Below are 24,005 nucleotides of genomic sequence, written 5' to 3' on the forward strand. Positions count from 1 at the left end.
ACCGGGGGGGCCCCCTCGCCGGCCCGCCTGGCAGCGCCTACTGGAGCGGCCTCGACGTCGGGGGCGCCCGCCTTACCTTGCCAGGTGAGCCGGGGCAGGCGCGGGTCCTCTTTCCGGCAAGCGGCGGCGCTGCCTCTCCTCCCGCGACGCCTGATTCACCTCGGCGCAGGCGGCAGCCAAGCTCCACCCAGGGCAGCGCGGGGCGCGGAGCGAAGTTGGCCGGCCAAGTCGGCCCGAGGGGGAGAGAGAGATAAGGCGCGCCTCCCTCGCTCGCTCGGCACATTCCTGATGCGCCGCCTCCGCCTCCCGCGCCTCCGCCCTCGCCTGGCCCGGCTTGCCCTGCCCTGCCCTGCCCGCGGGGGACGGGGCTTCGTCGCGGGCCCTCCGCCTCCGGGGACCCCTCTGCCCCGCGCCGGACCCCGCTCGAGGGGAAGGAAAGCGCCGGGCAGTCCCTGAAGGGGGAACCCCCTCGCGCGCTCCGGCGGACGTGAGGCTGTCCTACAGGGAAAGTATTCCCACGTAGACAAACACGTGTCGGGCTCCGGGGGGGCGTCTCAGGGCGAGATCACCCACGTCGTGGGGAGCCAACGATCCTGAGGCGGGGCAAGAGTGCTTTGCTCGGAGGAGGAGGAGCGTTTGCGAGGCTACCAGTCCCGCATTGCGGGGGGTGGACTAGATGAGCCTTGGGATCCCTTCCAGCTGTTCGCGGCCCATTTCACGTGCCCAGTCTCCCATTCCACGAATCCTTACAAAGGAGACTACTATTGTTCCCCGCGCAAAAACCCTTTCTACTTGCAATATATTTTTTATTGGTTAAAGCTCTCTCACGCAGGCGAGGGGCTGGCTCCGCGGCACGTGGACAGAGGCATTCGAGCGGGGCTCCCGGCCAAGCCGCGCCTCCCGGGCAGGAGCCCCAGGGCTTCCGGGGCTGCCGGGCGGACCTGCTCGGGCTCCGTGACTCACGCACCTGGCCAGCCCCGCTCCGCCGCTGGGGCGCCCGCGGGCCGAGCCAGCGCTCCTCCGGCCCGGGCAGCAGGAGGCGCCCTGGCGCCGGCGCGGGAGAGCCCAGCCCGGAGTCCCGCCGCGCAGCCCTGCCGGGTCTCCGGCGAGGCAGGCGCGCCCCCCCCCCCGTCCGCCCGGGCTCGGGCTGCTCCGGGAAAGGGCCACGACGGGGGCCGGGGCAGGGTCTCCGAAGGGCCGCTAAAAGGCGCCCGGAAAAGGGCTGCCGCCCCGCGGGGCCACAGGCGGGCCCGCGCCCCCAAGCTCGGAGGCCCCGGCGGAGCTGCCCCCGTCCCGCCCCGCTTGGCTCGCGAAGGGGCTCCGCGGCGCCGACACGGATTCCGCCGCAGCGGCGAGGCGGGCCGTTTCGTTCGCGAACATCGCCGCGTCACGTGCGCAGGTGCCCGAGCGACGGCTGCGCGGGAGAAACGGCGAGGCGGGCGCGAATGTCACGTCGGGACGCGCCCGAGGTCTCCCTCCCAACCCGGGAAGGGGCGTGGCCTCTCCGCCCGCCGGGCAAGCCGCACATGCGCATTCCGTCCCTTTTGCCGTTGCCCGGCGACGCCGCGCGCGGCGAGAGGGTGAGCGGCGAGGGAGGAGGGGAGGCCCCGGGACCCCGGAGGGAAAGGATGAGGATGATGAGGATGAATCTCCGGGAGGCGTGTCTAAGCTGCTTTGCTTTGGGCAAGACGAGGCGACTAACCCGTGTCCTGACTCCTCAGCAACGCGCTCGTGACGGGAGGCCAAGGAGCCTTTCTCGCGGGCAGCTTTCCTGGGTCCTGGGCCCGCTTTGGGCGCCCGGCAGGGGCCCCGTGTCCGAAGCCAGAGCGCCGTGAGCTCGGGGGGATGAGCGACCGGGGCGGGCGAAGATGTGAAAGCCCAGCCGGCAAACAAGGCTTGGCCGGAGAGCTGCTTGGGGGGGAGAATCCATTGGGGGTTAACACAAGGGAGGGGCCCCTGGGCAAACTCAGGGCACACGCAGAGCGGGCACATGCCCGTCGCCAGTCATGCTCCCTTCACAGCATCAGGTTTTTTTATTAAAATAATTTTATTGAGTTTTTCATTTTTATCATAATACTATACCAGATAACAAAAAATAAGAATACAGTTCCCCAAATTCCCCCCACTTCCTTCAACTTCCTCTTCTGTTTTTTTTAAAAAAGTATTACCTTCCCCTGCTTGCTTTATTATATCTTAATATTGAGTTCTTTGTATCAAATGTTGTTGTTCTCTTATCATTTTAACATCATCTTTATATTTTCTGTGTTTTGTTCATTGTAAGTGTTTACTCAAACCCTGCCACTGAGTCCATTTCTTTGCATTGTTTCTGTAGATACAACATAAATGGTTCCCAGTCTTTTTTAAAGTCTCTATTGTCTTTGTCTCGGAGTCTTTCTGTTAGCTTTGCCATTTCAGCATATTCCATTAATTTTTGTTGCCATTCTTCTTTTGTTGGTATTTCATCGCTTTTCCATCTTTGTGCTAGCAGTATCCTGGCTGCTGCCGTAGAATCATAGAATCATAGAGTTGGAAGAGACCCCAAGGGCCATCGAATCCAACCCCCTGCCAAGCAGGAAACACCATCAGAGCACTCCTGACATATGGTTGTCAAGCCTCTGCTTAAAGACCTCCAAAGAAGGAGACTCCACCACACTCCTTGGCAGCAAATTCCACTGTCAAACAGCTCTTACTGTCAGGAAGTTCTTCCTAATGTTTAGGTGGAATCTTCTTTCTTGTAGTTTGGATCCATTGCTCTGTGTCCGCTTCTCTGGAGCAGCAGAAAACAACCTTTCTCCCTCCTCTATGTGACATCCTTTTATATATTTGAACATGGCTACCATATCACCCCTTAACCTCCTCTTCTCCAGGCTAAACATGCCCAGCTCCCTTAGCCGTTCCTCATAAGGCATCGTTTCCAGGCCTTTGACCATTTTGGTTGCCCTCCTCTGGACACGTTCCAGTTTGTCAGTGTCCTTCTTGAACTGTGGTGCCCAGAACTGGACACAGTACTCCAGGTGAGGTCTGACCAGAGCAGAATACAGTGGCACTATTACTTCCCTTGGTCTAGATGCTATACTCCTATTGATGCAGCCCAGAATTGCATTGGCTTTTTTAGCTGCCGCGTCACACTGTTGGCTCATGTCAAGTTTGTGGTCAACCAAGACTCCTAGATCCTTTTCACATGTACTGCTCTCAAGCCAGGTGTCACCCATCTTGTATTTGTGCCTCTCATTTTGTACATTTTTTATATTATTATTTTTCGTAGCGTACATAAATAATTTCTTCTTCTCTTTTGGCAGATCTTGACCTGAAACACCTAATAAAAAGGCTTCTGGTCTTTTAACAAAAGTTATCATAAACATTTTAAAAATTTCATTATAAATCATATCCCAATAATTTTGAACTATCTCGCAATTCCACCACATATGAAAAAACGTTCCTTTTCTTTACATTTCCAGCACTTATTGTAGCCTGTTCTATATATTTTTGCAGGTGTGATATACCATCTATACATCATTTTCATATAATTCTCTTTTAACAATATACAATCAGTAAATTTTAAGTTCATTTTCCATACTTTCTCCTAGTCTTCCATTTGTATATTGTCCTAGGTCTTGTGCCCATTTAATCATTACAGATTTAACCTCCTCATCTTTTGTTTCCTATTCTAGTAGTAAATTATACGCTTTCTTCAAAAGTTAGGTATTATCCTCTATTTTTTCTCTTTGAGATCTAGAGATAGTATAACTAAATCCCTTCTTTTTGTCCTCTTTAAATACCTCATTCAACTGGCGATATTGCAGCCAATCATATACATGTTCTCTGATCTCTTTAAGAACTTGACAGCATCAGTCTTAAAAGCGCAATAAAAATAGTCACGGCGCAGATATCCAAGATCCAAAAGACTTGCTTTGCTTCAGCTTTGCCCAAGTTTCCTGGAGATTTTACTAATGATGCACCTTGGGATAAAAAGCTTGACTGTTCTGAAAGGACCGAGCCTTTCTACAAGAACACATGACCTGTGTGCTCAGGACGTGTTGGGCCGCCTTGGGTTTCGCAGAGCCCCCTCTTCCTCTCTGCTCACCTTGTTGCTCTTCTCTTTCCAGGGGGATGAGTGCCAAGAAGGCGGCAGCAGCAGGAAAGCCTCCACTTCGGAAAGGGGCAAAGCCGGCAGCTCCAGCAAAGGGGGTCCCTGTGAAGGCAGGTATAGTACCCATGGGGAGGAGGAAGGCAGGGCTGAGGCTCTGCTGCAGAGCCAGCTGTGAGGATCTACTGCACAGTCCAGGGTGTGGAGCAAGGGGTGCTGCAGGATTTCTGCTTGTCATGAGGAGTGTACAAAATGTACTATGCTATATATAATATATTCGGGGCAGCTCAAATGTATTTTGTGGTTCCGCTTGCCTAAGTGCAGAACCTCGCATTTGCGCCTGTTGAAGTTCATTTTTTTAGCTTGGGCCGAGTTCCCCAATCTGTTAAGGCAGGATTCTGTCTTCTGCAGCACTAGCTACCCCGGTGACAATTAGCATTTTTTGAATTTGGTTTCTCTTTTATTTTCCCGCTGGCTCGGGGCCCACAATTGATGGAAAAGATGCTGCCCTACCAAGCAACAGCACCAGACCCCAAGAAGTGTCCCTGAGCAGCCATCCCAAAGGTAGGCAGCGGCACAGCAGACGCTAATCGGGGTGGGTGGGTCTGCAAGGCCTTTGTGGCAGGGACTTAATGGTGGTGAAATATGGCGGGGGAGGAGAGCAGAGACTCTCTTGAACAGGTTTGGTGCAAGATTTTCCTCTGAGCCCGACTCCTTGTAGGCAGGCTGGCTTATTCCCACAGTCAGCCCCACCACTGTTTGTGGCACTTCATGGAGAGCTGTTAAGCAAGAACAAAAATGAGGCAGGCTCTGACCCCCCCCCCCACACCTGGAGGGATGGCAGAGGAAGGGGGACAAGGAATAGTGAAGAGCAAATGCAGCTGTTGGGCTCAGCCCATTTATTTGATGTGCTCATTTGTTGTTTAGTCGTTTAGTCGTGTCCGACTCTTCGTGACCCCATGGACCAGAGCACGCCAGGCACTCCTGTCTTCCACTGCCTCCTGCAGTTTGGTCAGGCTCATGTTTGTAGCTTCGAGAACAATGTGTTCATAGACATGTGTTCATAGACAGCCATTAAAGGCAAAACCCCTCACAGGGGAATGAGGACCAGGAGCAGCACTAAAGTTTGTTACTTTCTTGTGAAAATGATGAGGGTTATGTTTTATTTACGAGTTAGGTGCCTCAAAAAATTAATGTGCCAGAATGATATACAGCCGAAAAAACAAATTTAAACATAACAGCACTAATTCCAACAATATCATCCTAAGAAGTCAGAAACAAGGCCAGATGGACTCCAGAAACAACCAGAGTCTGGAAAGGCTCCAGATCTCTGCATTCAAAATACCTGTTTGAGGGGAACACCCTGCTGCCATCTCCTCCTCCAATCTGCGTTGACCAGCAAAAAATGTTACTTCGACTGACCTTTTCATGTTGTGTAGAATTTCTTTTCTCTGCAGGAAGTTTGTGACTAGGTTCCCCTCAGTTTTTTTCACCAGAGTTGAAGAAGCAGAGAAAAGGAGCAAGTAGCTCAGCCTTGTACCTACGCCCTTGCCTGGTAACTGTAGCTCTGTGTGAGAGCTCATGTCTGCTGCGAGCTGGCTGGCTGGGAGGGGAGGGGAGGCCTGCCCCCTCCCTCCTGTGGGCCCAAGTCTCCAGAGATATGGAATTGCCCCCCTCTTTTGCCAGCCTCCAGGCTAGTAGCATTTGGAGGCTCATTTACAAGGCTGAAGTACCTCTCTGGCTCAGTGCTGCAAAAGTGCTTCGCTGGTGTGGCTGTAAAGCAGGACTGAGGTAAGGCAAGACAATAGACTGTACGTGGGGAACCTTCACCTGGAGAGCCCCCTATCCCTATCCCACAAGCGCCATCACCTCCTAGGACCTAAACCACCAGCAAATCCCTTGGGATTCCCTTTTATGGCCCTACACTTCTGCTTTCTGCCCTCAGAGCTGACGCGTGAAGCAAAGGCTGCGCTCACGTTGCAGAGTGCCTTCCGCCGCATCTTGGCATGTCGCGAGAGAGCGAGGCGATTGCAAGAGCGACAGGAGTACAATGAGTTAATGGACCGCCTCCAGAGAGAGGTGAGGTGACACTTGGCTTTGGGAACATGAGAGAAGCCCCCTCCAGGGGGAAGGGAAGCTGGGACAGACATCATCAACATGAAGGCATTGTAGACGAGACAGAAAATCCAGTCCAGGGCTCGCTTGTGAGGGTGGTTGCTGGGGAAACATCTCTGGCTTGAAGCACAGGCTAAAGTCCTCCAGATCTTCCTGTGGTCTCCCCGTGCTTTGCATTCTTCTGGATGCTCTTCCGCTGCCCATCAGTGTGGAAAGCCTTCCTGTGTTTTGCCTCTCCGTGACTTGGCCTGTTGGCTCCATGGGCTTCTGTCCTAGGCCTTTGCTGCGCTGGTGAAGAGGGAGCGAGAGGAAGCTGAGCGGGAGAGAAAGAAAGAGGAGGAAGAGAAGAAGAAGCAGCGGGAGGAGCAGCAGAGGAGGAAGCGGATGTTGGAAGCGGCCTTTGATGGGGACGTGGAAGAGATGAAGGCCGTCCTGAAGGAGGTGGGCAAGGCCTCGCTGTAGTCAGAATCACTCAGCCCTACCCTTGGCTTGTGGCTTCTGAGCTGTTTGCCTGGCAGCGCCTGATCTCATGGCCTGTGCAGGCAAATTAGAGTCTCAAAATGAGGACAGAGGGACCACATGTGCACTTTGGACAGAGCGGGGGTGGCTTCAAGGAAGGCACAGAGACTGCATCAGGTGAAACCGACTGCACAAAATAACCTCGGTAGCAGCACGGGGTACTTCAGCTGGAGTCAAGCTCACCCTCAACTTTATACTCAAAGTGCATAGCCGGTTGCTCACAGGGCGCCCTGGGGAATCCAGAGGTTCTGCTCTTGCACTGGGAGTCAGTAACCTCTGCACCGTCCAAAATAAGTTTGCCAGCCGGCTCCCGGATGAAACCATGTGAGCTGCAAAATGAGCCTTTTTCGCAGCCTGCGCTGCCACGTGGTAGGCACGATTGTGTGTTCTTACCAGTGTTTGGTCAGCTTCAGAGTGAGACTTGTACCACTTGGCTCCAGGCTTCGTCCGCCCTGTTTCGTATTCTGGTGCTCCTCAAAGTACCAAGTAGCAGCCAGGTGTTTTTTGGGCAGGAGTTGTTCTGATTGTTTCTCTCTTCTTCCACAAATCCTCTCCCCGTACCCCACCCTGGGACCTGCACTCTGCAGCCTTCCCACATGCCCTTGTTTCAGTGAAGGCTCAGCAGAGACACCATGAGGTCACTTCCCCTCAGGGCTTGTTCATATCAGAAGGAAAGGCCTGCAGAGTGCGGAAGTAGTGTTTACTGGGGGTGAGGACCCCTGGGCCACCCTCAGCCAACTTGCAGCAATAAGGTAATCTCACTGCATCCACTGAAAATCTAAAGTGCCCTGAGAATGAGGCAGAAAAATGGAAGCCTCTCTAGCATAGAAAGAAAACATTTGAGAAATTGAAGGGCAGATTTTGGCACATTACTAGTTTTACCACCCTGACTAATTAGGTGTTGTCAGTAATCTGGGCCTCACTGTGTTCAGCCCTGACTCCAGACAATTTGCGGCCCTGATGTCTGCCCACATGTGAGGTTTTTGTACCAGTCCAACAGCCAGGTTCCCTGAGCAACTGAACCTTCTGTGCTGCCACCGCAGCTCAGCCCATCAGTGTCAGCAGCAGCTTCATAGCACAACTCCAGAAGGTCACTACACCGAGCTGGAGACTTCTTTGTGCCTTTTCTAAGCTGCAGGTTCAGGCTTTGCAGCCAGAATTTATGTGTGAGGGAGTAAAGCACAGGGGAGTTGCTGTTGTTGCTGCAAGGTTTATTCAGCACCAAAAATGTGTAAAAGCCATGCCATGGCTTTGCTCAGAGAAACAAAGCAGGGAGTGGAAAAAGGACCAGATGGCTAGAGTGTAAGAGCTGCCTTCCTGGATTGGGCCCAGGTGAGCCTACCAAGCTCAGTATGTCCTGTTTCCCGTCTCCGCCAACACAGCACGGCAGAGCTTCCTTTAGTTTGTTCTTTTGGCCTGCTCTCTGCGTGGGGCTTGTTTTGCCAGCTCTTGTGTTCTTTCTGAAAAGCCACTGAGGTTGGGGGGCCGCTGCCTGAGGGTGTGGGGATGGATTTTTTTTTAATGATATTTATTAAAATTTCAGAGAATACAAGAATTACACAAAAACAAAAAGTAAAAATACAAGAAAATACAAAATACAAATTGCAAAAAAAGAGTAAAAGACACTTAAAAAGGAAAAAAAAAGAAAAAGGAAAATGGATCATTCTTTCCATAACTTACATTCATATCCTTGTTTCCCTGACCAACTCATACCTCCCTTTCTTGTATTCCAGTTCAATTAGTTAAGTCAGCAATTTCTTTCCCTCTTTGTTTTCTCATGATTCTTTAACTTAATATACTATAACTTTAAATTTTCATCTGTTATCAGTCCTTTTTTACCTACACCTTTATAACATTACTGCTTAAACCACCTAGCTTCATTCCAACATCATTCTAACATTCATTAATTTTACAATATTTCTGTGAATAGTCTTTAAATTTCTTCCAATCTTCTTCCACCGACTCTTCTCCCTGGTCTCGGATTCTGCCAGTCATTTCCGCCAATTCCATGTAGTCCATCACCTTCATCTGCCATTCTTCCAGAGTGGGTAGGTCTTGTGTCTTCCAATACTTTGCAATAAGTATTCTTGCTGCTGTTGTGGCATACATAAAGAAAGTTCTGTCCTTCTTTGGCACCATTTGGCCGACCATGCCCAGGAGAAAGGCCTCTGGTTTCTTCGGAAAGGTATATTTAAATACCCTTTTCATTTCAGTATAAATCATTTCCCAGAAAGCCTTAATCCTTGGGCACGTCCACCAAAGGTGAAAAAATGTACCTTCAGTTTCTTTACATTTCCAACATTTATTATCGGGCAAGTGATAGATTTTTGCAAGCTTGACTGGTGTCATGTACCACCTGTATATCATTTTCATAATATTCTCTCTTAAGGCATTACATGCCGTAAACTTCATACCTGTGGTCCATAACTGTTCCCAGTCAGCCATCATTATGTTATGTCCAACATCTTGTGCCCATTTAATCATAGCAGATTTCACCGTTTCATCCTGAGTATTCCATTTCTTTTTTTCCCCCATAAGATATTTATTAAGATTTTTTAAAATATTACAATAAGAATGAAAAAAAGAAAAAAATTGACAAAAATACAAAATAAAAATAATTAAAAACACACAGATTTTCCATTACTTATTTTCCTTTGACTTATTTCCCGGACCTCCTCATACCTCCCTTTTTTGTATTCCACTTTAATGTGTTGGTTCAGCAAATCCTTTAAAAGTAATAATATTAAATTTTTACCTATTTATAACCCTTTTTTCATATTCCCTTAAAGCATTACAGCTGGAAACCACTTAATTACTATCCAACATCATTCTAACATTCATTAATTTTACAATATTTCTGTAGATAATCTTTGAATTTCTTCCAATCTTCTTCCACCGACTCTTCTGCCTGGTCTCGGATTCTGCCAGTCATTTCTGCCAGTTCCATATAGTCTATCACCTTCATCTGCCATTCTTCCAGAGTGGGTAAATCTTATGTCTTCCAGTATTTTGCAATGAGTATTCTTGCTGCTGTAGTAGCATACATAAAAAGAGTTCTATCCTTCTTTGGCACCAATTGGCCGACTATGCCCAGGAGAAAGGCCTCTGGTTTCTTCAAAAAGGTATGTTTAAATACCTTTTTCAGTTCATTATATATCATTTCCCAGAAGGCCTTAATCCTTGGGCACGTCCACCAAAGGTGAAAGAATGTACCTTCAGTTTCTTTACATTTCCAGCATTTATTGTCGGGCAAATGATAGATTTTTGCAAGCTTGACTGGGGTCATGTACCACCTGTATATCATTTTCATAATATTCTCTCTTAGGACATTACATGCCGTAAACTTCATACCTGTGGTCCATAACTGTTCCCAGTCAGCAAACATAATATTATGTCCAACATCTTGTGCCCATTTAATCATAGCAGATTTCACCGTTTCATCCTGAGTATTCCATTTCAACAGCAAGTTATACATTCTTGACAAATTCTTAGTTTTGGGTTCTAACAGTTCTGTTTCTAATTTTGATTTTTCCACCTGGAAGCCAATTTTCGTGTCCAAATTATATGCCTCCATTATCTGATAATAATGAATCCAGTCTCGCACTTTATTTTTTAGTTTCTCAAAACTCTGCAGTTTCAGTCTATCTCCATCTTGTTCCAAAATTTCCCAATATTTCGGCCAATTGGCCTCCATATTGAGCCTTTTCAGAGCTTTCGCTTCCATCGGTGACAGCCACCTTGGGGTTTTGTTTTCCAACAAATCCTTATATCTTATCCAAACATTAAACAGTGCTTTCCTAACAATATGGTTTTTAAATGCTTTATGCGCTTTGACCGTGTCATACCACAGATATGCATGCCATCCAAATACATTGTTAAAACCTTCTAAGTCCAAAATGTCTGTGTTTTCAAGAAGTAGCCATTCTTTCAACCAGCAAAAAGCTGCTGATTCATAGTAAAGTTTAAAGTCTGGCAGGGCAAATCCACCCCTTTCCTTTGCATCAGTTAATATCTTAAATTTTATTCTGGGCTTCTTGCCCTGCCAGACAAATCTAGAAATATCTCTCTGCCACTTCTTGAAACAGTCCATCTTGTCCACAATTTGCAATGTTTGAAACAAAAACAACATTCTAGGCAATACATTCATTTTTATCACAGCAATACGACCCAACAATGAAAGCTTCAAATTTGACCAGATTTCTAAATCTTTTTTCACTTCCGTCCAACATTTTTCATAATTATCTTTAAATAAGTTCCCATTTTTGGCTGTCATGTTAATCCCCAGGTATTTCACTTTCTTAACCACAGTCAGGCCTGTCTCATTCTGAAACCTCTCTCTTTCAATCAGTGTTAAATTTTTCTCTAAAACCTTAGTTTTTAACTTGTTCAGTTTAAATCCTGCCAGTTGACCAAATTCTTGAATTAGTTCTAAAACCCTTTTAGTACTAGATTCTGGCTCCTGTAACGTCACTACTAAGTCATCTGCAAATGCTCTCAGTTTGTACTGTTTGGCTCCGACTTGTATGCCTTTAACCAACCGGTCCCTTCTAATCATATTCAGCAAAACCTCCAGGACCGATATAAAAAGCAGTGGGGAGATTGGGCACCCCTGTCGTGTCCCTTTTTCTATCTTAAATTCTTCCGTCACCACATTATTTACAATTAATTTAGCCTTTCGTTTAGAGTATATTGCACCTATACCATTTTCAAAACCTTGGCCTACCCCCATCCCCTGTAGGTTCTTCATGAAGCTCCAAGAGATGTTGTCAAAGGCTTTCTCCGCATCCACAAATATCAGAACTGCTTTAGTGTTAATATTCACTTCTAATTTTTCCAAAATGTCTATTATATTCCTCAAATTATCAGACAAGTGTCTTCCTGGGAGAAAGCCCGCTTGGTCTTTATGGATCTCTTCCATCAATACTTTTTTCAATCTCTTGGCCAAAATGTCTGCAAAAATTTTGTAATCCACATTAAGTAACGATATAGGGCGGTAGTTCTTAAGCTGAGTCTTTTCAGTCTCTGTTTTCAGTATAAGTGTAATGTACGCCTCTTTCCACGACTCTGGTGCCCTTTTCCCTTCCAATATTTCATTACAGACTTCCTTCAAAGGTTGTAATAGCCACTCTTTCAAAGATCTATAATATCTAGAAGTCAGCCCATCCGGTCCTGGAGATTTGCCCAATTGCATATTTTGAATGGCACCTTCTACTTCCTGTTCAGTTATTTTATAGTTCAACATTAATTTATTTTCTTGAGAGATTTTTTGTAATCCATTTGTTTTCAAAAACCGGTCTACGTCAATTTCTGTGGCCCTTGTGTATATAGTTGTTTAAAGTACCTCTGGAAACAGTTTATAATCTCAACTGGGATCTGTATATTCCTTCCTTCCACTTCTAAATTTGTAACAGTATTTAATTTTTGTCTTTTTTTCATTTGCCAGGCCAATAATTTCCCACATTTATTGGCCGACTCAAATGTCTTTTGTCTCATTTGTTTAATTTTCCATTCTATCTCCTGATTCATCATTTTCATATATTGTACTTGATATAACTTTATTTCTCTCAATATCTCTTGCGACTTTGGTTTTGCTCTCAATTTCTTTTCACTTTCCTTTATTTTCTCCAATATTTTATCCTTCTTTTCATTTTGGATTCTCTTCTTTAATGCATTCTGTTGTATCAAGAACCCTCTCATAACAGCTTTGCTTGCGTCCCAGATTCCTCTTTTTTCAACATTGGTGTTCATATTTATCTCAAAATAGTCTCTCAAGGTTTTTTGGGCCTTCTTAATCACTTCTTCATCTCTGAATAAGGTGTCATTCATCCTCCATCTGAAGGAACCGGTTGGTGTTAGTTTCATCTCCATCTTAACAGCATTATGGTCGGAGCAGGTTTTTGGGCAGATTTCCACTTTTCTTATCTTTGGTGCCATTCCTCTAGTTACCCATATTTGGTCAATTCTTGTCCCCAAAATGGAGTTTTAAACTCTAATAAATTCTTGTACCTATTCCATACTTCAATCAGCGGACCTCGGAATATGTGATTTTCAAAACCTTTGTGCACTCTTTTTTCCTCATACCATAAATATGCGTGCCAACCAAATCTATTATCATAACCTTCTAAATCCAACAATTCTCTATTTTCTAACTTTATCCATTCTTTCACCCAGCAAAGACATGCAGCCTCAAAATATATATGCCAGGAAAGTCTTGCTGCTAAGACGCTTGGAGGTGGCAGGTGCGGGGGGCCGGGAGGCTGTCCCAGGCTGGTGCCATGCTGGTTCTGGGTGCGGAGCCCATGCTCCCTGCATGCCAAGGGCCCCCTTTCCTGCTCTGCAGTGGCGCAGTGCAGAATCGCCATGTCCCTTCCCCACTGTGACCCACAGATTTGGTTTCTCAAGGTGGCAGACCTGGACACCAAGAGCGGCCTGGGGACAGACGAGAGGGGCAAGGCTCTGCGCCTCCAACATCGCCTCCACATGGTGGACTGCACTGACGCCAACGGCAACACGCCCCTCTCTGAGGCTTCTGGAGGGGGCCACCCTGACGCCATCCGGATGCTGATAGAGAACGGAGCCAACCCCAACAGCCGGGTGAGAAGCAGGGTGAAAGGCGTTGTGGCCTTGAGCCAGAGCCAAGGTGGTGCTTGGGGGGCAGAGTGATTCCGTGTCCCTGACCAGCCGCCTGCTTTCCTGGAGGCTGCTTTGCAGTTGACATGAAGGGTGGTGGGCCAGCACCTCAAACCTCCCTCCCCTGGGATTGCCAGCAAGGCTGGTGCCACAAGTGCCACTGGCTCACCCCTCTCGTGTCTCTGGCTTGGCAACTGGTGTGCAGGTGAGGCAGCCAGCATACCTAAGAGGGTCACAGCCTGGTCTTCAAACTGGCTCTTCAGCAACCAGCAAGGGAAAGAGAGGGCAGAGTCCTGGGGAGGCAGCCTTGCACCCCACAGGGTTGGGGCCACAGCAACCAAAGCTCAGTTTGCTTGAGCCAAATGTGCTGCTGGAAATTCTGCGTGGCAAATTAATAATGTGAAGGAGTCTTGCTTTCTTTCTGTCTCCCCCTTCTCTCTGTGTATTTAGCCCATGCTGAGGGATTTCACTGTTAAAACAAGATTTTTTTTTGTAACCTGATGGGCCAAAGGCCAAGGGTTCTGTAGTCCCATGTGTAATGTCACTTCACGGACCAAACCCTTGACAGATAAGGTCAGATAAAATAGCATTGTGGTAATGACTTATCAGGAACAGCTAAGCTGTGGGGAGGATCACCTGGCGCCTTCATTACATATCTTTGGGCACCAGGCAAAAATGATTCTTCTTAACCAGACCCTGGCTGACTATGGCCTTTTAAATGTGTTTGTGGGAAGGGGTTGTTGGTTGGTTTTATTTTGTGTTCTCATTTTATTTTTATGTTGTGAATATAACATATGTTATATTCAGATGAAGAGCGGTATACAAATTCAGTTAATAAATAAAATATATTGCTGCATATCTATAATTCTTTCTCTAAGCAGCTTAAATTAGGAATAAACTGATGAATAAGGGGTTGGAGACAGTTAAGATTTTTTTCCTGTGTGTGTGGTTGTGGTCGGGTTGGTGCCGTGTGGAGTCCTGTCCTTGCCAGGATGGAAAAGTGTTGGGGAGGCAGGAGGCGCTGCACCTGTTGAATCGCCTTTGGACATAGGAAGGTGTGGTTTGGGAGGCAGGTGGGTCATCCTGGGTGATGGGAGCATGGATGGTTGCTGCAATCCCTGCATCAGTCTCTGTGTACCTGGTTGCTTCCCCACGGAGCTCCCTGCGCCTTCTTTGTGCCTTGTTAGTTTGGGGAGGAGACCTCTTGCTTGTGGCTGAAGAGCCTGCCTGCTGGACAGATGAAAGAAAAGGTCTTCACACAGCATGGGGGCTTCCCAAAAGAGGTGTCTGGTTGGCTACTCTGAGAACATCGATGGGCCTTTGGCCTGATCCAGCAGCTGGGGGGGGGGCAGGGCAAAGCCTCCACCATACCTAGTAGTCACGGATAGCCTTGTCCTCCATGCTGTTGTCTTTGACCACTTCCTGGGTCTGGGAAATATGACTGTTGCCTGTTGTGGATGGAGTCACACTCTCTGGAGGAGCAGCTATGCAGGCGGAGGACAGGTCTGTCTCCATCTTTGTCCCTGGAGGCAGAAGTGGATTCAGGTGCTGGGAGCACCTTCTGACAGTATGGCCCTGTGACAGCTGCGGCTGTTCCTGGATTGGGAGGTTCCCTTTGGTCCGCTCAGAGCTGCATCTTCGGTGTGGCAGCTCCCGCCCCTGGCCAGGCATCAAAAGCATCGGCATGGAGGCATCAACATAAAACTCTTCTCTCTTACCCTTGGCTTTTCCTGGTGGCATAGAAATATTTGTAAACCAAGAATTAAAATAAATATGACAGGGCATCTGAGTCAGTCCGAGGGTGAGCAAGAGCACCTCTGGCAATAGGAGGAGACTCCACCTCTGCAGCCCTGAGGGGCCATGCTGTGCTGGAAGAGCAAGTGCAGAGCAAGTGGTGAAAGACCCTCCTCTGATGTCCTCGAAGAGCCTGGGATGGAACCTCACAGGGAATCCATCTTCCTAGTTAGTCTCTTCTCACCATCCAGCCAGAATGCACAAGGGAGGCAGTGGACGTCCGTGTCTTCAGTCTGTGCTGAAGATTCACTCCTTGGTAACAGGCAGCCAATAACTGTCGTTCTAGCAGATGGTATATTGCAAGTCCAATTCTCCCCCATTCCAGAGGCAACCAGAACTCATTTTTTAAAGAGTAAAAAGTTCTCAGATGCTTTCCCTGCATTGACAGAATTAGAGAACTGTTGGAGTGTACTGTAAAGAGATTGTTAGTGGCATGAATGTGCCTCCTGCGGATGCTTCGCTTCCAGCTGCCTTCCTTCTGTAAACCCTGTTTGATCTTCAGCCCCCTTTATTTTTAAGGGCGCTTTTAACCGGACTCCTTTGTATCGTGCTGCCTTTGCGGGCCACCTGGCAGCAGTGGAGCTGCTTCTCCAGCACGGGGCTGACCCTCGACTCTATGCTGATGACGGCAACACCCCAGAGCAGGTACCAACCCCGGCCGCCTCCCCCAGCAGCTGCTCTTCTCCTTGGCCTTGAGCTCCAGGTAGGCTGTTTCCACCAGGCCACCTGGAAAGAGAGCGAAGTACCATATTTTTCGCCCTATGGGACGCACTTTTTCCCCTCCAAAAATGAAGGGGAAATGTGTGTGCGTCCTATGGGGCGAATGCAGGCTTTCGCTGAAGCCTGGAGAGCGAGAGGGGTCGGTGCACACCGACCCCTCTCGCTCTCCAGGCTTCGGGAAGCTATCCGCAAGTCTTGCAAGCCCGGCAGGATGTCCCGCGGGCTCGCAAGGCTTGCGGGCAGCAGCCTGCAGCCCAAAAGCTCGGGGGACAGCGGGGAGGCGCAGCGCCGCCACCCCGCTATTCCCCGACCTGATCTGGAGGCTGGCGGGGGGGGGGAGAAGCAAGCTTGCTTCTCCCCCCTGCCAGCCCCACAAGCTCGGGGGATAGCGGGGAGGCGGAGCGCCGCCACCCCACTATTCCCGGACCTGGTCTAGCCCCACAAGCTCGCGGGATAGCGGGGAGGCGGAGCGCCGCCACCCCGTTATTCCCTGACCTGATCTGGAGGCTGGCGGGGGGGGGGGGGAAGCAAGCTTGCTTCTCTCCACTGCCAGCCCCACAAGCTCGGGGGATAGCGGGGAGGCGGAGCGCCGCTACCCCGCTATTCCCGGACCTGGTCTAGCCCCACAAGCTCGCGGGATAGTGGGGAGGCGGAACTCCGCCACCCTGCTATTCCCCGACCTGATCTGGAGGCTGGCGGGGGGGGGGAGCAAGCTTGCTTCTCCCCCCCCCGCCAGCCCCACAAGCTCGGGGGATAGCGGGGAGGCGGAGCGCCGCCACCCCGCTATTCCCGGACCTGGTCTAGCCCCACAAGCTCGCGGGATAGTGGGGAGGCGGAACTCCGCCACCCTGCTATTCCCCGACCTCATCTGGAGGCTGGCGGGGGGGGGAGAAGCAAGCTTGCTTCTCCCCCCCCCCCGCCAGCCCCACAAGCTCGGGGGATAGCGGGGAGGCGGAGCGCCGCTACCCCGCTATTCCCGGACCTGGTCTAGCCCCACAAGCTCGCGGGATAGTGGGGAGGCGGAACTCCGCCACCCTGCTATTCCCCGACCTGATCTGGAGGCTGCGGGGCCCCGCCAGCCCCACAAACTCGGGGGACAGCGGGGCAAGCCGCTGCCCCACGGAGGCTAGAGAGGCTGTCCCTGAAGGCAGAAGAGGGAGACGGAGCGTTCCGTCTCCCTCTTCTAGCTTAGGGATGGCTGCGCAAACCTGGGGAGGAAATAAAAATTTTTCCCTTGATTTCCCCCCCAAAAAACTAGGTGCGTCCTATGGGCCGGTGCGTCCTATAGGGCGAAAAATACGGTAACTGAAAGAGAAGGGGAGCTGGTGTCCCTGAAGAAGCCATGGAGAGAGAAGAGAGGAAGGGTGAGAGCGAGAGTGCCCTTGTCACTGCATGCCAGGCCTGGTGGCTTGGATGGGCATTTCAAGCCCACAGCCCTTTTGTCTCTCCCAAGATTGCTTCCCTGGACAGCTTGGTGGCTGTGCTGAACTCCTGGGACATCAGCCTGACAGAGTCCATGCTCCAGAAGATGGAGGCGGAAGAGCAGCGAAGGGCGCAGCAGGACAAGAAGCAGAAAGAAGCAGCGACCAGACGGTGAGCCCTGCCAGGGAAGCTGCAGCTTGTGGGCAGCTGCTCTTCAGGGCTCAGGGCAGGATCAAGCTGTAGGAGCTTTTGCAAAGGCACCCACTGGCACCCCCCCATCCCACTGCAGCCATTGTACGGCTCACCTGCTGTCACCTGGAGCCACTAGGTGCTGGCCCAGCCTGGAAGGTGACCCCACAAAAAACAACCCCAGTGGAGCCAGTTGGATTCCAGGGACAGCTCAGTCAGTAGACTCAAGGAGGGGGGGGGCAAGCTCATGGTGTCCTGTATCAGGCAGGGAGGGGTGCTTGAGCAAGCTGCTGATGGATTAGACCACAGGCAACCTTATTCACCATTCATGTGTCTCCAACCCAAATTGGCGGCCATCACTACATCTGGTGTTTCTTTATAAACTACTTGAAGTTGTCTTTCCTTTGGTGTGTCCTCAGCCTCCCACATTCAGCTTCATGGAAAGCCCTTGCTGGGCTTTAGGATTGAGAAGGAGGAAAGAGTTTGCTAAAGCACCTGGGGAGTGGCAGCGAAGGGAGTCTGCCTGCAGCCTGTTGGCCCCTTCTCACTGCCAGCACATGCCAGAGCCCACCAGGGCACCTGCCCCATGGGAGCCAGAGATGCTCCTGCCTGCCAATGGGGAGGGAGGCTCTGGGGGCAGAGCCCTCCCCCTTCCCACCTTGGGCTCCCAGGGGCCCCCATGGCCAGGGCAAGAGGGAGCAGGAGGAGGGCAGAAGGCGGTGGCTGGTGCAGGGAGGCTCTCCCCCTTGCCAACTGTTACTATGACCAGTGACTACCATTGAATCAGTGAGTGGCTGCCCTCAGGAGGAGGCTGCAGTTGCCCTCCGCTGGACCCCCCACCTGCTCCTGCTGCCATTTCTCCTCAGACAGCTCACATGGCCGTGCCAGCTGCTTCAGATCTTCTGATTTTCTTAACAGAAGGAAAGAGAGTACTTACTTTGTTTTGGCAATTCATGCTATGATTTTACATTTAATTTTGACTGAATGGTTACACTTTGTTCAAGAATGACTTGCTTATTGCAACAAACACTTGGAGAAAAATCCTTTTCTTGTTAAATTTGTTACGCGCTTACTCTGTTGTTTTCTTTTTTATAATACTATTAATTGATAAAAGTTTCCTTAACAGAAGGAGAAAGATCAGGAGAATTAAATGTATATTGCCAGCAATTACAATGATAGAATTGTAGTTGGAAGAGGTCCTTAAGGGCCATTTAGTCCAACCCCATTGCATGCTGGTGGGGAAGGAGAGGCAACTTCTTGAAGAGGGTCTCTGCAGCCTCTGACTCCTCTTTCCCCTCCCCAGGATGACAGAGGAGGTAGAGCAGCTGGCCAAGGAGCACGAGAGATGCAGCAAGGAGGTGGGAGCCAAGAAGCTCTGTGCGGACATCCCCTTGTCTCTATGGTCTTCCTTCCCAGAAGGCCCTCGGGTCTTGCCTGCCTTGGCACCTGCTGGCGCTGGGGTGGATTTCATGCCCTCTCCTTGAGCCATGAGGGGGCTGTGCAGCAGGGCCCTGGCCCTCCCCGCTATGGGGAGAAGCCACCCAAGGCTGGGCCCTCCCTCCCGCAGCCCCAGCTGTGTGGGTGTCCTCGTTCCTCCCTCCCCATTTGCCAAAGGCTGGGCCTGCTCATCTTCTTTGCAGCTGCAGCAGGCCTACTGCGAGCTGAACCGGAGGATCACAGAGCACGACAAGTGCCAGCGGAAGCAGATGGACAACGCGGAGATCACCCTCCATGTGAGCACCACCTTCCTGTAGCCTCTCTGAGCAGGCAGGCTTCTCTCTCACAGAGCCATGCCCTTGCCCACCAATGAGGCTGGCATCCAAGTGGGTAGGAGAGCCTGAGCTCTCTGCCTTCTGTGCAGCTGGGGTCGAGGGCTTCCTGTTCCTTGGCCTGGCACCTTGGCTGTGTGCTGTTGAGCAACCCATAAGCTGGTGGAGGGAGTGCCTGCTTGGCCTGCAGAAGGTGTGCCTGGGAAGATTCCTGCCTGACATCCACTGCAGGCCACCCTGAGGGAGAGGAGGCTCTGCTGGGCACCCGGAGGCCAGTTCCCACAGGGCAAGGCCAGCCACACTCAGCACAATGAGGGCTTCTCTGACAACCTGTTTCTGCAACAGGCTATTGCGGACGCAGAATCCCTGGTGCAGAGGCTGCGCACGGCTGCCGAAGATGCTGAGGAAAAGGTCTCCCTAGCCCGGCTGAAGCTGCGGGAGCAGATGCAGGAAGGTCAGTCCTGTGTAGTGAAATGCTGGACTTGTTCCTGGGAGAGACGGGTCTACAGAAAAGTCCTGCCTAGCACTCCCACACCCTGAAGGACAAAGTGAGCAAAAGGCATGAGGCTCCTTCTCAAGCAATCAGAGGTCATACAATCATAAAGTTGGAGGGGACCCAAGCGTCATCTAGTCCAACCCTTGCAATGCAGGAATCTCAGCTAAAGCACCAATGACAGATGGCCATCCAACCTCTGCCTCTGCTTAAAAACCTCCAAGGAAGGAGAGTCCACCACCTCTCGTGGGAGTCTGTTCCACTGCTGAACAGCTCTTACTGTGAGAAAGTTTTTTCCGAATGTATAGTTGGAATCTCCTTTCTTGTAACTTGAAGCCATTGGGTTGAGTCCTACCCTCCGGAGCAGGAGAAAACAAGCTTGCTCCCTCTTCCCTGTTACAGGCCTTGAGATATCTCCTCTCAGTCTCCTCTTTTCCAGGCTAAACATACCCAGCTCCTTCAACTGCTCCTCATAAGGCTTAGTTTCCAGACCCTTGATCATCTTGGTCACCCTTCTCTGCACCCCTTCCAGCTTGTCAACATCCTTCTTAAATTGTGGCGCCGAGAACTGGACACAGTATTCCAGGTCTAGTCTGACCAAGGCAGAATAGAGTGGGACTATTGCTTCCATTGATCTGAACACTAGACTTCTGTTGATGCAGCCCAGAGTAGTGCTAGCTCTTTTTTTCCTGCTGCATCACACTCTTAACTCAGGTTAAGCTTGTGGTCCAGTGCCAGCAGGTGGGCGGTTGGGAACAATTCTTCTGGGAGGGGAGAAGAACTGCCACTTCCCAGTCTGATCCAGTCATAGAGTCAAGAGAATTGTAGAATTGGAAATGTCCCCGAGGGTCATCTGGACCAAGCCCCTGCAATCCAAGAACTGGGATGCTCCAGATGGCCGTTTTCTTTGTGTTGGGAAAGTCCTCTAATGGCTTTGTTTTCTCTTCCAGTCTGTGAGGCCTGTTAGAGTGAGGTCTGCCCACATCTTGTGCTTTGCATTGCCCTGCTGTTCCAAGGAGCTCATAGGGGCAACTTTGCCTCAGAGTAAACCCATAAGAACTTTGGAAGAGCACTTCAGCAGAATCAGGCCAAATGGGGTGAATCAGGTCCATCTGGTCTGGCCTCCTGGTCTCAGTGGCCCAGCAGGTGCCCCCAAGCAAAGTCCACAAGCAGGACTGGAGCAGCAACTTTCCCCACTTGTCATTCCCAGCCATTGATCACCTGGCCATGAAATTTTCTAATCTTTTAAAGCCTCCTTAGGCAGTGAGTTCCATAGTTCAACTATGGGCTGTGTGAAGAAGTCCTTCCTTTTATCTGTCTGGAATCTTCCAATATTCAGCTTCGTTGGATGTCCCTGAGCTCTAATGTTTTGAGAAAGGGAGACAAACTTAAAAAAAGAAAGGGAGACAAACTTTATCTGTTTTATCCATACCATATCCATACAATGAATAATTTTATGCTTTTCTAGCATGTCACCTCTTACTCACTAAAAAGTCCCGAGCGCTATAACCTTTCTTCATAAGGGAGTCGCTCCATCCCTCCCCCTTGATCATTTTTGCAGCCTTTTTCTGAACCTTTTCCAATTCTACAGTATCCTTTGTGAAGAGCGATGACCAGAACTGGACACAGCATTCCACATGCAGTCACACCAGAGATTGGTATAAAGGCATTATGATATCAGCATTTTTATTTTCATAGAATCCTAGAGATAGAGAGTTGGAAAAAACCTAAAGGGTCATCTGGTCCAGCCCTGTGCAATGTAAGAATCTCATGATCATGCAACGTCTGCTTTAAAACCTCTGCAGCTGAGTCCACTCACTCCAAGGGTTGCAAGTTCTTCTACATTTAGCTGGAATCTCTTGTAACTTGAATCCATTAGTTCAAGTCTTACCACCTGGAGCAGGAGAAAACAAGCTTGCTCCATCTTTTATCTGGCAGCCCTTTGGATATTTGAAGATCCTTGAAATATCCATTTTTTGCTTTGGTCCTTGCTACTGTCGGTGCTGCAGCATCAAGGGGTGTCTGGAGCCTGCAGTGAGCCATGTCAGGACCACAGTGCAGCAGTGCTCAGAGTTGTGCTGGTTTTTCAGGGTCAGCAGAAGAGTTCCATGGCCTGAAGTGCTTTGTGCAGGAGCTGGATGATGTGCTCTTGAAAGATGTGGGTGGGAAAATCCATGCAGATGGACGGTGAGTTGAAGGGAAAGCACTTTCACTAGACATTGGGGGTCCTGGCCAGCATCTCCCACAGCCTCCCCTTCCCTGCACCGAAAGGCCCCCTCTTTGGCCTCACAGTCTTAGCCCCTCCCATTTCCCAGCTGCTGAGGCCCCTGCCCATGAAGTTTCAGTTGCTGGGCAGTGTGGAAGACTTGCTCCCTCTTGTGCTTTCTCCCCATAAGGTGGCCTTCTGGGCAGGCAGCCATCTTCCTGCGCTATCGGGACACCAACTTTCTGAACACGGTGAACCCCAGCGACATGGCTGAGGAGACCATTCGCCTGGCATTGCTGGGCTCTCTACGGTAGGGACACAAGCCAAATGCCGGGCAGAGAGGCTGCCCACTGCCAGGCAAAAACACTTGGGGGAGAGAAGCACTACTGCTGCTGCCACCTGATGACCTACAGCCGTGGCAGGAGTGAGGTAGCATCCAAAGGCATCTGGTCCACTGAGCAAGAGGCAAAGACTTGCCCTCTCCTGTCTCCTCCAGATATGGGAAGCCCCTTGTCTTTGACATGATGGAGGTGAACATGTTTGACACAGTGAAGAAGCAGCTGGAACGGCTTAAACCAGGCTTGGCAGAGGCACTGCTGGACAAGAAGATCCTACAGAATGAGAGGTGGGACAGTTGACCTTCCAACCGCTGTTTAAAAGCCTCCATGAAAGGAAAGCCCACCACCATCCAAGGGAGTCTGCTCCACTGTCAGACGACTCTTAGCATCAGTCCTGTCAACTGACAAATGGGTGCCCAAATCAAGAGAGCCAGTGGTTTTCTCAATACCTTTAGTGCCTCCCCGCCTCCTACCGAGAGGGTGCTTGCTCCCACTCCTTCAGTCTGCTCTCTCTCTCATTCCCATCTTTCTCCATTCTGGGCACTTGCTTCCCCCATGACCCTTCTAATGCTCCAGCCAGGCTTTGGGCAGCCTGCCATGCAAGTCCCAACCCCCCACCCCAGGACCGATGGGAGATTTATTTCAACCTGCTCTTGCAGCTTCATTCTTTTGTGGGTTTCTACCAGATTTTTTATTTCTGCAAAATTCCAGACTTGTCATAGCTTTTTGCCACCTCCCACTTGGGTGCGGATGGTACTCTTTTTGTTGTATAGTAAGTGGCACAGAAATGAAGAGCAGGATGCTTTGGGCAGAAATTAATGGCCCTGTGCTCCGTGAGCAGATGCCCCCAAGCCCCACCGAGCGAATATATTCATTGCCCAGAGCACTGGTCCTGCTTTAGGAAGCCAAGAGGCAGCGTGGAAGGTCAAGGGTCCTCCTCCCCCTGCCCCCCAAGCAGCAGCAGCACAGGGGCCGCTTTCTATGAGACTTACTCCCGCCTTGCTCTGTCTGCAATCTTGCAGGTATCTCTCCCTACGGAGGCCAACAGATGGGCCTGAATATGCAGAGACAGAGTTTCAAGCAGCTCGAATAGAAAAATTCAAACTCTTCATTGTAACTAAACAGCAGCATCCTCCCGAAGAGATGCTGCAGCGGCTCCTTCCGATCCAGGTCATCCTGTCCCGGTAGGCAATGCACTGCAGGCGGCCTCAACCAGTGCTGGACATTAAAGGAAAACCTGAGCAGCGGGTTTGTGTCCTGTAATGAATCTTGTAGGCCCAGCACCCTGCAGGTTCTCTGCAAAGAGCTGGCTACCTGCAAAGCAAGGGGGCAAGTGGTTACCAGCTCCCACCAGTGGCTGCAGGTGCTGCTGGCCCCCAAGTGAAGCTGCGGCCCTTAGCAGGCTGCAGCCTCACTAAGACTTGCTTGTTTTTCCCCCTAGAAAGCGAGGCTTTCGGAGAGCCCCCTTCTCATACCAGCGTCCCTTTGCCCTGTGAAAAGTACATCCCAAAGCCTTGGGGCCAGTCCTCACCTCAGCCATGAAGCCTTTTCTTAGCACAACTCATTCCCCTTGACTCTTGCAAGCAGGCAGGCAGGCGTGAATGCAAATAAAGGTTTCCTTGAAAAGGTGCCTCTTGAGAATTTCTACTACACATCAATGCACCAGGCCTTGCAGGGGTCTCTCCTAGAACAAATTTAGGGAGTGTGCATAGAGAGGAAAGGG

The 24,005-nt window shown here is 50.3% G+C and overlaps 2 protein-coding genes and 1 long non-coding RNA gene across 12 annotated transcripts in view; 2 read left to right on the forward strand and 1 right to left on the reverse strand.

The window, feature by feature from the left end:
- Nucleotides 1-234, reverse strand: part of FAM83H (family with sequence similarity 83 member H) — a 41,542-nt gene extending 41,308 nt beyond the window's left edge. Inside the window, exon 1 of the mRNA XM_081013975.1 lies at nucleotides 77-234. The gene's annotated coding sequence lies outside the window, so the exon portion shown is untranslated. The remainder of the gene's footprint in view (nucleotides 1-76) is intronic.
- Nucleotides 235-1,435: 1,201 nt separating this feature from the next.
- IQANK1 (IQ motif and ankyrin repeat containing 1) lies at nucleotides 1,436-23,908 on the forward strand. Of its 10 annotated transcripts, none has more exons than XM_081013983.1 (15): nucleotides 1,436-1,469; nucleotides 4,107-4,200; nucleotides 4,589-4,651; nucleotides 6,033-6,166; nucleotides 6,479-6,643; nucleotides 13,109-13,315; nucleotides 15,665-15,790; nucleotides 17,319-17,458; nucleotides 18,780-18,834; nucleotides 19,117-19,209; nucleotides 19,591-19,699; nucleotides 21,829-21,925; nucleotides 22,441-22,569; nucleotides 23,305-23,466; nucleotides 23,724-23,908. In XM_081013983.1, the coding sequence occupies exons 1-15, from the start codon at nucleotides 1,446-1,448 to the stop codon at nucleotides 23,776-23,778; spliced, it is 1,653 nt and encodes a 550-aa protein (XP_080870109.1). In that variant the 5' UTR covers nucleotides 1,436-1,445; the 3' UTR covers nucleotides 23,779-23,908. The 10 variants fall into 10 exon arrangements, 8 of the variants coding, with proteins under 8 accessions (XP_080870109.1, XP_080870108.1, XP_080870111.1 ...); XM_081013982.1 differs by lacking the exon at nucleotides 1,436-1,469 and adding an exon at nucleotides 1,512-1,580; XM_081013985.1 differs by lacking the exon at nucleotides 1,436-1,469 and adding an exon at nucleotides 1,636-1,658.
- LOC308481536 lies at nucleotides 13,329-14,262 on the forward strand. Its single transcript, XR_013988738.1, has 2 exons — nucleotides 13,329-13,593; nucleotides 13,626-14,262. It is a non-coding gene; the product is annotated as an uncharacterized lncRNA (long non-coding RNA).
- Nucleotides 23,909-24,005: the final 97 nt, after the last annotated feature.

Source organism: Podarcis pityusensis, assembly GCF_964106645.2.
Source record: "Podarcis pityusensis genome assembly, chromosome: 7".
Taxonomy (NCBI): Eukaryota; Metazoa; Chordata; class Lepidosauria; order Squamata; family Lacertidae; genus Podarcis; species Podarcis pityusensis.